Source organism: Globicephala melas, chromosome 13 (assembly GCF_963455315.2).
Source record: "Globicephala melas chromosome 13, mGloMel1.2, whole genome shotgun sequence".
Lineage (NCBI taxonomy): Eukaryota > Metazoa > Chordata > Mammalia > Artiodactyla > Delphinidae > Globicephala > Globicephala melas.
Window position 1 is genome coordinate 6,417,486 of NC_083326.1, and position 13,246 is coordinate 6,430,731.

The window sequence follows — 13,246 nt, forward strand, 5'->3', positions numbered from 1 at the left end:
CTCGCCTAACCTCAGTCACCCTATGTGGTAGGTAGGCTGCGGTGACCGTCCCCAGTTCACAGGGGAGGAAACCAAGCACTGAGCGGTTTGAAGTGTCCCTAAACAGCTGGTAAGCGAATGGAACCCCAGCGCACACTCGCAAGTGCTCGGCTGCACTACCTCGGGGGCCCTGCTCTGTCCTGTGTCTCGGGGCCCTGCTGCCTCCCTCAGTCACTCTCTTTTGCCTTAACCCTGCGTAGCTCCTCCTTGAGGGGGGACCAGAAGTGGGAAAGTTCTGGAATTTAGTCCAGGCTGAAGTCCAGGGAAATCTCCTTTTAGCCAATATGGTAGTGGTCACATTCTCCCATCCAGTCTCTGCAGTGCCTGGCTTGGGTTCCATGTCTTAAATGCCAGGGCCAGTGTCGCGTGCGTCCACCAGCTGGGCTGAGTAAAGCTGGTAGACGGGGCACACAGCTGGAGCAGCCCCTCCGATACTACTCAGATGGGCTCACTTGGCACCTGCTTCCGTTTCAACGAGCAAAGCTGCTCCCAGCCAGTCCTTCCCTCTCGTCCTGCCAAACCTCCCAGGGAAGCTCCCTTCCCTGGTGCTTTTCAGAGGATCTGGGTTCGGGATGTTCCAGGGGTGCTCGCTGGAGTCCCGCTGATGCTAACAGCAGGCTTCCTTAGCGCATGGGACTCACCGAGTCCTCTCCTCCTCATTTATCTCCTATAAAAACCAACACCCTGATGCTGAGCGCGAGGTCAGTGCCTGAGGAATGGCCCTCACATACCAGGCTGGGCAGGGCTCCTTCCCTGTCGCCCCCTCCAGGCACAGTGACTGCAAGGTGGGGCTTACCTGTTCGTCTGGCAGACCCCGTGATAGGCCTCGATGGCGTCTTCCTGATCCACGTGCTTTTCACTGTTAGGCCAACTCGTCCTGGCATTGATGTTTGGCTCCTAGAATGTCCCAGATTAAAAAATAAATAACTCTGGTTATACAAACAATTGTCAGGAAATGACTATACACAGAGGGAGAAAAACGAGCCTTTGGGAAAAGATAAAGGCAGCAGAAGGCTTCAGATAACAGCGGTTAATCCCCGGCAGGAACCGTGACTTTTAAAAATCACACTGGGGGCTTCCCTGGTGGCGCAGTGGTTGAGCGTCCGCCTGCCGATGCAGGGGACACGGGTTCGTGCCCCGGTCCGGGAAGATCCCACATGCCACGGAGCGGCTGGGCCTGTGAGCCATGGCCGCTAAGCCTGCGCGTCCGGAGCCTGTGCTCCGCAACGGGAGAGGCCACAGCAGTGAGAGGCCCGCGTACCGCAAAAAAAAAAAAAAAAAAAAAATCACATTGGGAGAGTCAGGGAGAATCACAGTCACAGTCAGAGGCCTGGCTATGAAAGGCAGAGAGGGTGGAGGGGAGGCTGGAGGAGGGAGAGGCAAGGATGGTGTCCCTGGAGGAGAAAGCTCCCCGAAGGCGGAGGAGATGACTGAAATCTGTCTTAGTTTGGAATCCTGCACACTCAGTGCTGCCCACCTGCCCCAGCTCCCCCGCCCCCTGGGCCCACGCCCAGAGCAGCCCAGGTGGCCTCTGGCCCCTCCCACCCGCTCCTCAATCTGTGCAGGAGAGGGAAACATTAGGAACAAACGCTAAGTTGCACTTGTCACCCTGGGAGAGCTGAGAGAGAAGGAAGGCTTTCTTTACCTGGGAAACAAAGTAAATAGCAAGGAGCAAGACCTGAGGTGAAAAAACCAGGCCAAGGGGGCTGCTCAGGCCGTGGCCCAGGTTTACTCTAATTCTGAGCCTCGTTCCTTTTGAGCTTGTTCCTACTGGGTAACTTCAGAAGATCCTAGAAACTTCCAGCAGCCTCCTGTGAAAAGGCATGCTGGGAGGACAGCTGGCACCTTGCTCTACTTTTAGAGGAGACTCTAAAGGACTCTGCTATTTTAGGTTGAAGGCCCTCCTGTGTAAAGAAACGTAAGAAAAACACCTCTCCCCCTAGCGTGGCCCCAGTGCCCCGCCCGCGGCCCCCTCTCCTCACCGAGCCCTTGCCAGCCAGGCGGCGCTGGTCGGCGCTCACGATCTGGGTCCTCAGGATGAGCACCTCCTCCTTGCGCACCTCCAGCTCCTCGTGGGCCAGCTTGAGCTGGTTCAGCAGGAGGCAGTAGCTGTCAGGGATGCCGTGGGCGGCGCTGTGCTCTGAGGCTTGGTCGGCCACGGCTTTCCTCAGCTCGTTCAGCTCATTCTTCAGCTTCTTGTTCTCCGACTCCAGCTCCTGCCTCTGGAAGGCAGCCCGGCAACATACTCATCACTCCCTGGAGACCGGGCAGCGTACCCGGGGGGCCTCCTCCTCCACCTTCCTGAACCACCTGCCCCGTCCACCTGGGAAGCTAAGAGCAACCTTCCCGTGTTAACGACGGGACACACAGTATACGTTCTGACTATGTCAGCAAGTGGTCAAAGCTGGGGCCTGAACTTGAACCCAGACCCCCAAGTTATCGGTGCCAAGGATCTGACATGATGCCTGTATGGTCGCAATCCTCTAAGTGATTCAGTGGGGTTCGTATTTCTAGGTGTATCTGGCTATGAAACCCTTCTTTGTGGAAGTGCTGGGTTAACAATTTTAAACATGTTGTTAACACAGGACTTCCTGGAACCCTAATATGTGAATGTATCTTTTGACTTTCCAAGAGAAAACATAAAATGCCTGATATCCTAAACTTATTTGTCTAGAGAGGCCTCCTTGCCGTTTTCTTCTAAGGAGCATCACATGGACTAGTGTTTTGGAGAACAGACCAAGAACATTGTTTTGGTCATACGGAAAGCCGTCAATCGCAAGTGCTAGCAGAGAAAACACTGCCTGTAGACAGAGTCAAAAATACCATTGAAACTCAGTTTTGGAATGTATTTAAAATTTTCTAGGTAAAATATTTAACTGTGTGTTTGAGATGAAATCAGATAATTTAAAGTCTGATAATTACACATAAATTGCTGATAAGGCTCTGGAATACATGGGATTCAAACTTTCCCACAGAAAACCAAGAACGTGGATAACTGGGCACTGGTTACACGTTCATCACAGAGCCACAGGATCGCAAAGCTAGGAGGTCATTGGGTAGAACCCTGTTACTTAATGAACGAGGAAGCTGAGGATGGAGCAGAGAAGGCTCACAGTGAGTTTACAGGCTGGTCCAGGGTCCTTCCCACTACTGCACCACACACGTGGTCATTGCTGGGAGATGTGGGACCAGGCATGGAGACAAGTGATTCTGCAGAAATGAGAAGGGCCCTGGGGTGTGGTGATTACTGGTGTGTCTAGTTATTAAGTTCAGGAGTTAAGACTCCACTCAGAGCCTGGGTGATTTTCCTTCTGCTAGCAGTGTGCACTCCCAGGACAAGCCAGCACTGCCTGATGAAGGTGCACTGGCTTGGAGGCAGGAGCCCTGGGTCCTCACTCTGGCTCGACGTACAACTTTGTACCCCTGGAACCTTTGCTTTCTCAGGTGTGGTTCAAGGGACTGAGACCAGATGGTGGATGAAGTTTCCTCTGGCTCTGACCAGAGTTGAGTGGGCATCAGAATCCCCAGAGGGTGTGTTAAAACCCAGATTGCTGGACCCACCACAGAGCTGCTGATTCAGCAGGTCTGGGCTGAAGCCCAAGAATCTGCATTTCTGGCTTGATCCCAGTGATACCGCTGGTCCCAGGACCCCTCTTAAGAGAACCACTGGGATAGACCATTTTATCATCTTTAAAATGAGGGGTGAGACTGATGTCCCGAAAGCCTAACAAGATCCCGTGTTCCTTTCCTTCCTCTGGGGCTAAGCCTCCCTCAGGAAAGGAAGCTGAAGGATGGTGTACAGAAAGCCCTGTAACAGGCATTTATCACAGCAAGAGACTCCCCTGCCCCTGGGAAGGTGTTAAACCTTTTAAATATCACATGAGAAAGTAAGTCTAATCAATAATTGAAAAGAGAAAAACCTACCTAGCACCCTCTTCTTATACCATTAGTGTGGCCCTAGTTGTTCAAAAAGCTGTGGGAATGACTCAGGGCTGTTCTGAGCAATATGGCTGTTACCAGAGTTATCTGCAGTCCTGTAAGTGGGACGAGGCTGAGTGGCCCTGGCAGACTGCATAAATTCCCAACTCCCAAGTCTCTGGGAAAGAGGACAGGGGAGGGGGAATGCCCCATCTAACGCCCCTTTTCTGTACCTCCCACCCACCCCCACCCACACGCCGCATCGCTGCAGTAAATGCAGGCCGGCCTGTCCTCAGACCCGAGCCCTTCCACCCTCCACCTGGCCACCTCCTGCTGGACACGCTGGGAGAGCCCTCGGCCTTACATATCTCCATCCTGGTCTGGATTGTTTTTCAAAGTGAGTCCACTCCACTGGCACATTTTACTCTAACTGAAACTGTATCAGGTAGGTAAGATACATGTGACATAATAATAAATATATATTTGGTCTCTGGCTCTGGTTCCTGGAAGAGCTTCTTAAACTCTTGTAACCTCCTGTGTTAGAGGTGAGAGGAACATCTTCTATTGTATTTGGTCTTAGCCCCTGGTTCCTGGCACAGAGCTCCTAAACCCTTGGAATTTCCTGAGTGATGAGGTGAGGGAAGTGTCTTCTGTTATTCATCGTAAGCCCCTTTCAACCACGCTGGAGTTTATGCTGAGGTAACTCTCGGAGGATGGGGGCTTCCGGAGGACCCAAGCCTGGGGTTAGAGCTCCGCAGCCTTCCGCCCACCCATCGACCTTAGGAAAGGGGAGGAGGAGGGCAGGAGATGGAGTTAAACACCAACGGCCAATGATTTAACCCCGTCATGCCTGTGTTAACGGAACCTCCACAAAACCTCTCAGGGACAGGGTTTGGGAGCTTCCGTTTGATGCACACGTGGAGGTGTCTGGAGAGGGCTGGACACTCCGAGTCCCCTCCCACACGCGTCACACCCCTTCCATCTGGCCTTTCCTGAGTTGTACCCTTCACAGTAAACCAGTAATAGTAAGTAAAATGCCTTCCTGAGTTCTGTGAACCGTTGTAACAAATTATCAAACGTGAGGAGGGGGGCATGGGAACTCATGATCGTAGCAGAGTCCTGGGGACCCACCGATGTGACTGGCATCTGAAGAGGGGGCAGTCCTGTGGGGCTGAGCCCCTAACCAGCAGGGTCTGTGTTAACCCTCGGAAGTTTGTGCCACAGTTGAATTTAATTGTAGGACTCCTAGTTGGTGTCCACAGAGAACTGGAGAATTGCTTGATGTGGAAAACTCATACATTTTGTCTCAGGGGTGTTTGGAGTAAATACAAATTTTCCTTCACTTCAAAGATGAAGAAACTCAAGTGCGGGAAGGGGAAACTGTGGGCTTACGGCTCCACTTATGCGTAGACGGAAGCTCAGGACTGGACTTGCCGTTGCCCAGCACCATCATCCGTCCTCCGTAGGGTGAGTTAAGGAAGCTTGTCTTCCAAGAATCTTACCTTCAGACTATTGTAGGCTAGATCTGCATCCTGGTCCACATCTAAGTCACTGCTTGGCAGTTCCGCCTGCATGGATGAAGAGGCAAGGAGGTGAGCACGGGCTGCAAGGCAGCTGTTCCACAGGACGATTTCCCACCACGGTCAGGACGAGCTTGTTTTGCCCTTGCTTGTGCCCGGCACTCCCACCCTCTGTATGTCCGCCTCCTTCCTGCCAAGATGCAGCTCACTACCTCAGGCCACCACGGAGCTCCCTCCTGCCTGCCCACATCCCCTACGTAACTTTATTCACACGATCTTCACAAGCACCTACAGGTTGAACACAAATAACACTGTGTTATGGGTTGAGCCATGTCCCCAAAAAGATACACCGAAGTCCTAAGACCTGGTACCTGTGAATGTCACCCAGTTTGGAAATAGGGCCTTTGCAGATATAATCAAGTCAAGATGAGGGCATTAGGACGGTCTCTTGTCTGATGTGACTGGTGTCCTTAGAGGAAGGGGAGAAGGCCCCCCACCACCACCACATGAACTGAAGATGGAGGCAGAGCTTGGAGTCACGCAGCTGCAGGTCGAGGAATGCCAAGGGCCGCCAGCAGCCCAGACACTCAAAGAGAGGCATGGAGCAGATCCTCCCCAAAAGCCTTTAGGAGAGCATGGCCCTGTTGACACCTTAACTGTTGGCTCCTGGTCTCCAGAACTATGAGAGAATAAAGTTATGTTGTTTTAAGCCATCTAGTTCGTGGTACTTTGTTTCAGTAGTCCTAGGAAACCAGCACCGTTAGACCTGTGTGCTTATTAGGAAGGTTAACATATAACAATGATGTACTTATTATGAGGTTTAAGAGCCCCTCTTCGGTTTTTTTTGGGTGGCTGCGGAGAAGTGTGTGTGTGCACATGTGTACTGTTTTCCCAACTAGGTCACTCTAGGCGCCTTGTGGAGAAGCCTGCTTCCCCTGTGTGGCTCCACAATAGGCAGTGTGACAGCGGGCCCGCCACGGAGCACCGTGAATGCTGTCTGGCTTCACAGCTCCACAGCGGGCGGGTGTGGACAGCAACAACGGGAGCACCAGCCCGTTAGGACTCAGCTGGGCCGATGACTCCTCTCACTGTTCGGCAGCTACTGGACTTGACCTTGACCTGTCCAATGAGAAGGGGTAGAAACACCTTCACAAATGGTTCACTGCTAGGCGTGATTTCAAGTAGTGAGTGATAGCCCCTGAATAAGATGGGTTTCTGGAGCTAAAACCTGACCGTGCTTAATCAGATATCCACAGTGCTAGCAACCTGAAGTCCAGCTGTGGCTGGATTAGGTGGGCCCCAGGCTTGGAGACTGGGGCTGGATCTGAGCAGCCCTTTCCAGGTCAAGGCCTGCGACACTGGCTGCACTGTTTCCAGTCTGCAACCTGGGAAAGCGACGCTCCAGGCTACCAGTCTCTGCGTCGTCTCCCACTATCCCCAGTGGTAGGGGATGTGACTGCTCAGGGCCGGCTCATGACCCGCCGGCCTGGGGAGAGGCCTGCACCTGTGTTCTACGTAGCACGGGCTTGCCACACGACCATGGATTATTGTTAAGTGCGTTAGGTTCTTGGAAAATGGAGACCATCTATCCAAATCTGAGGAGCTGTACTAGGGTGGACCAGCAGTTATGTTTCTAAGTGGACAGCCCACTGGAATCCCCCTGATAGCCATGGTGACTTTGCCAGGCCCGGGGAAAGGGAGCCAGCTGGATGGGAAGTCAAACACACGGATGGGCTGTCCCAGAGGCCCCACCTCATGGCAGGCTTGGTGCCTCCCTCACTGACAGGCTCCCTACGGACCTCCCTGTCATCCCTCATCCAGAGCCTGGCCTCTCTCTATAGCCAAGACCTGGGCCATATCACTCCAGACCAAAGACCTAGGTGGCTCAGAATTTCTCTTGGGACCCAGGGCAGAACTAGAACAGGATCTCTGAAAGCTCAGTTTCAGGGTTTCTGCAGAGGGATTCCATACTCTGCCTTTCTTACCAAACTCTGGCAGGAACAAGGTCATTCTTCCTAAACAGAGATCCTCGATGCACGTTACAGGGCTGCGAGCCAAGCCTGCGGTTCTAACTTTTGCTCAGTGATTATTTTTTAGTGAAAGATATACCCCTTTTTATCTGGTTTCGAGACAAGCAGAAGTCCTAAAGCCAAGATTCCAAAATTATTTGGCATTTCTGCAGTGGGGAGCCTGGCGAGTGAGCCTTCAGGGACAGCTGGGCGGCCAGGAACTTTCACGTCAGGCATTGTCTGACGTCTGTGCAGCTTTTCATCTATTTGATTTGTGCTTGCCTGTCAGGGCAGATTCTCTTCTAATTGAATGAGTCATTTATAAACCTAATCCTTTCACCCTCCATTCTGAATCTAATCCACCTGAAAGATTTAAATCCATCAGCAAGATTTACCTCCCCACTTACTGCTCAGGAAAAACCCCAAGAATTTACCAGTAATACCGATCAACATCTGTATCACATTTGATTGGAAAGGGAAGTCGGGTGTTACAAAAGGAGAAAGTGTGTAGGGGTGGGGTGGGGGTAGGGCTGAGGATGCAGGGAGGGGGTCGAACCCCGCAAGGGGCAACTCAAGCCTGAGGACAGACCCAAGGCCTTTCACAAACCCACAGTGAGGTCAGCTAATGATGTGATCCATGTCTGAAACGGCCTCATATCCCATTAGAAGCGGTCCTCATAGCAAGTGGAGGACCACTCGCTCTCTATTCCTACAGCACCAACCTGTTTGTACTCAACCTGGCATTTATTTGAGCACTACCAATGTGATTTTTTATTCTTCACCCGTGTTATGTCTGGTCCTCCTGACCTAGATTACACATTGCTCGAATTTATAATCTAGTCAATGGGGGGATTTCTCCTCTGTTTGTATCTCCCTCATTTAATAAACACTTTGAACACCTACTGTGAGTCCGGCACCAGCACAGTGCTGAGCGCAGCACAGGTGCCCAATGGCTCCTTGGGATGGAGTGATACATCTGGAGACACTAAGGTTTCAAAAAATATCTTTTCAAGACCCAAGATACTGATGATAATTTAGATTGAGGTGAGGCTGCAGTCCTGGGTGACTGCAAACTTGGTCTGCCCCTGACCCAATGGGACTAAACTCAAGTCCACACCAGATTCCAGGTACAAACAGGCATCGGTTTTCTCTAAGATTTGACTTTCGCCTATATAGTCGACCCTTGGATCACATGGGTTTGAACTGCACAGGTCCACTTATTCGTGCATTTTTTCAATAGTAAACACTACAGCACTACACAATCTGTGATTGGTTGAATCCTCAGATGCAGAACCAGGGCCGACTATACGTCACAGGTGAGCTTCCAACTGTGCAGAGGGTTGGGCGTCCCTAGCCCGAGTTGTTCGAAGGTCAACTGTGTTTATACTCTAATTACGCCCTGGTTCTCTTTGCAAGTGGGTGACAATGACACAGGCTCCCTGCTGGCCTCAACACTGGAAATCCTTTACCCTGAAGGTACTGGGGAAGCTGACTCCTGTCCGACTGGCATGGTGTGGGCACTTGCAGAGAAGATTCAATACGCCATCAAGACAAGATGACGCTCTTCCCTGAAACCCAGCCCCAGCACGACCTCTCGTGGTCACACCTGACCCCGTGAGCCCTGGCAGGAGTGAGCTGGGTCATTCTGACGCCAGCACCCTCAGGGTGCGGCCCTGCGGGCTCGCAGCTCCTTCACGCACCGGGATTTTCTTGCTGTCCTGCTGTTCTTTCTTCTCCAGTTGCACCTGCAGTTTCTTCCTCTCCTGCTCAAGCTCTCGCACCCTCTTCTGCAGCTTCAGGAACACTGTCAGGTCCATGGCCGCCTTCTCCAGGCCAATTTCCTTTCGAGGAAGACAGGGAGCAGGAAGAAGAGGTTTTAATAGCACAGATGCCTTAGGAGCGCACGGCACCCCCCGGGTCAGCTGTCTCCGTCGGCCGTCTGTCCTCCCTCTCCCTCCCAAACATCAATCCACGCCTCTGAGACAAAGCCAATGCCAACGAACTATCATTCTCATATTAAAGTTGGTGCTCCAGGCTCATTTTCTGTCACGTAACATCTGAGTCTCAGCCACTTATATTCCTCCTGTGTGAGCCACTTAAGATGACCAATCATATACTCTAGGAACAAATGGATAAGGACACAGCCTTTTTATTTGGAAGTTAAAAAAGAGCTCATTTCTGGAAAATGGTCTCACACAGAGAAGTTGTAAAACTCAGGATATAATGCTTCCTGATGAAGGATCAACGTGCTTACTAATCACTGTTAAACGTGCTGTCGAATACCACTGACTGCACCTTGAATCAAAATCAATGCTTGCTCTGCCAGGGAACCCGTTTATCCAACAGATCCTGCAGCATCAATTTCCCAGTAGATTTCTTCCTTCAGATTCATGCCTGGGTCTGTCCTCCAGGGTCTGTCACGTGTGGGTGTGCATGGAAAATTTGTATCGGCACAAGCATATCCACATGGATCTTAAAAGTACATGTTTGTACATAAGGGACAACATAATGTGGTTCAGCCAGCACTTAATGAATGCTGCTCTGGCCAATCCCAAAAACCAGCCTCAGCTTCCCGGAAGACCATAAGTCCACTGATGGAAGTGCTTATGCCTGCAGGTAAACCGTCACATATACAAACACCTGGGTGGTGCATCTGGAGTTCAGGCTGACCAAAGCCTCTGGGACCCAGACTCAGGAGACTGCAAAGCAAGACCAAGGGCCTTAAGCCAGCATTTATTAAATGCTTACTAAGCACATACAGCAGGCAGCAAACCACAGCAAACTGTGCAGCACACAGACCTTTACCTGGAGGACCTCCTTTTCTATCCTTCCACCCTTTACTCCATCACTCGCCATCTCTCACCATCCTTCACTTTCCTTTACAGCACTTAACGGTACTCGCAATTGTATTATAAGCTTCTTCCGTCAACTGATTAGTGTCTAACTCTCCATCAGACAAGCTCCATGAGGGCAGGGACCTTCTCTGGCTCGATCACCGGTTTCTCCAGTACCCGCCAGCAGCGCCTGGCACCAGGATGTGATCAAAGCACATTTGTTTTTATAACCGTCCCTCTTCCACATCTATCTTCATGTGTTTCATACGGTTTTACGTGCTTGTGATTTTCTGCTTTTCAAATGCCAGAGGAAAAACTGTGTGTCTACGTACCTTTAATAAAATTACACACAGACTATAAAGACCACTGTGTGACTCTAAGAGGCTATTACTGACAAAGATACATTTCGTTCAGCAAATATCTGTTGTTTCAAATGTTTGTTGCTGTCCTCTGAGTTTTAGCCAGCTTTCGAAGTCAGGGAGGGAAATTTTCTTGTTGGTATTACTATATGTGCTGTGATACCGAATGGGGATGATAAATTATCTCCCTTTTAATGACTCAGCTGTTCCGGCTATTTCACCTCTCTGCAACAGGTCCTCAGTTTTGCAAGAGGAATCAGGGATCTTCCTTTATGGAGAGTGGGAACAATAATATATTGCCTTGCACAGTAAACATTAACTCCAGAGAACCGTCTATAAGTCCGCCGCAGTTCGAGTGACCCTGCTGTCAGGAATGAGCCCGGGGAACTGTGGTCCCAGAAACAGAACAGCGCTGGTGGGAGAAGCTCCACACAGGTCACAGACCCTCCCACTGGAGCACGGACAAAGAGCCAAGAGCCTGTCTTACTCACCTCCACCTGTTGGAGGGCATCTTCTGCGTCTCCGACCTCAGATGTCGAGATGGAGGGGTAATTAGAGTCAGATTCTAAGCTACTCTGGTTTGATGGGTTCCGCCTGTGGCCTGGGGTTTGCTGTTTAGGGAGAAACATGTGAAAACACATAATGAACTAATGTTAACAAGAACCATTATTTTTCAAATAACAGTAGATTCTAGAATTGGACTTTTGCCTCCTTTGTCAACAAGAATAGGTACCACTGTTTCTTGGAACGACTGCTAAGCAACAAAATGACACTTGGAAGAGAACACAGCTCTACAGCGGGTCTGTGCTCCCTGTAAATGAAATGCAAACCCCTAACATTGGGCCAATTTCTCTGAAAAGTCCTGGGGAAAAGACCCTTCACCCCCAAACAGCCTGAAGTACACAGACAGTCCTGTCACTGCCTCCCTCTTGAAGAGAACACTGCACACCGGCCCCTCAAGGCCCCTGCTTCAACCTACACTCCACCAATTCTGTTTCTGAAAATAGTAAGCATATTAGAAATAGAGCTTATCATCTATACTGTTCACTTAAAAATGACTCTTTTCCCCCCTTGCATCTGATTGGGCGCTGAGAGTAAAAACTGATCTTGGTAGGAAAATTTTAGATTTCTATATATGTTCCTACTCAGCTTCTCTTCCTGGTTCCGATACAATTAACTTATTCAGTCTCGTTTGAATACGCCTTTTTGGAGGGAATAGTTACATGGGGTAAAAGAGAATGACAAATCGTGAAACATGAAAACGTTCCCCTGTATCTGCGTGGCATCGAGGGTTAGGAGAAACCGTCAGACCCTTGCAGGCCCCCCCGCAGCTTGTGCTCCCCACGCCATTCCTGTTTCCACACAGGGATTCTCCCAGAGTAGGAAACAAGAAAGAGAACACATTTACATGGGTGGAATTTTCCTTCAAGTCCTAACCGAGATCTTCATAAGACCCCAAAGTTGGGAAAGGAGCTGCCCTTGGGAAGGACTCACTGCCCAGCTACTTGCTCGTGTGAGATCTACCCGCGGGAGGGGTGAGAACTGACACGGGGAGGCGACACTGTTCGTGCAGCACCGATCACCGGGCATCGCTGTGCCAGACGGCACTGCAGGGGCAGCGGCGCGAGAACAAGGGCTGCGAAGTCGGTGGGCGGGAGGACTGCCCTCCTTGCCTTTATGATGGTCATCTCGTCCCGGAGGTTGTCGTATCTCTGCTCCAGCCGGGAATATTCCTTCACGAGGTTCTGGTACCGGGAGCGTTCCTCCTCCAGCTCCTTCTTCATCAGGAGGTTTTCCTCGACGGAGGTCTGGGCAAGTTCATCTGGAAAGCAAGTGCACGGAGCTGCACGTCTGCTTGGCATGGCTTCCCCTCGAGCGTGACCGCTCATGCCTGCCGACTAAACTCTTGTTAAAAGGCTGCCCACAACAAGCTCACGACACAGATACTCGGCGAGTTTATTCAGCGACCTCACCCTCTGCAGAGCCCAGGGAGGTGTGCTCCCAAGGCTCGGCTGCAGTCTTCGGAGCGGGGGAGAGCCCACTCTGCCCCTAGGGGCTGGGGAGAGAAGCCAGCTGCACGCACAACTCGCTCGGCTAACATGCCAGACTCTCTCTTACAACAACTGTCACAGCAACCGCTGGCAGCAATGCTGGAAGAACCCAGGCTCTGTTCCAGAGTTTCTTCCTTATTCCTGGTCTTTCAGGTTCTTGTGCAGAGAGATTAAAGGAGATGCGAGGAGATATGGCCGCAGGTTAGGTGGGGGGAAGGAGGGAAGGCAAAAAGGTAACATGGGTGGGCTTTTCTCCCACCAAAACTTCTGATTCGTATCAGTGGAAAGAAACAATTTTTAAAGGGAAATTTAAAACAGTTAAAGACCATGCTGGGTGAGTCTGTGCGCTCAGGTGATTAAAACTCCTGAAACCAAATGTCGCGGGATCTTAAAGATCACCCTTCTTTTTCATCTCTCTCCTGATGAAACCCTTTCCCCACTGCAGCATCCGGACTAACTACACGCTTCGTAGAAATCTTTGGGGGAAAATTCGTGTGGAAAAGAACTTAAAATCCA

At 51.0% G+C, this 13,246-nt stretch overlaps 1 protein-coding gene across 2 annotated transcripts in view; it reads right to left on the bottom strand.

Moving 5' to 3' along the window:
- The window catches only part of MYO5B (myosin VB), a 388,804-nt gene that overhangs the window by 31,680 nt on the left and 343,878 nt on the right, over positions 1-13,246 (bottom strand). For both annotated transcript variants that reach the window (XM_030867905.3, XM_030867909.3), the window contains exons 24-29: positions 12,353-12,501; positions 11,171-11,290; positions 9,187-9,327; positions 5,460-5,525; positions 2,022-2,261; positions 836-936 (exon numbers count right to left, since the gene is read on the bottom strand). In XM_030867905.3, the coding sequence (XP_030723765.1) occupies positions 836-936; positions 2,022-2,261; positions 5,460-5,525; positions 9,187-9,327; positions 11,171-11,290; positions 12,353-12,501 (817 nt within the window). The remainder of the gene's footprint in view (positions 1-835; positions 937-2,021; positions 2,262-5,459; positions 5,526-9,186; positions 9,328-11,170; positions 11,291-12,352; positions 12,502-13,246) is intronic.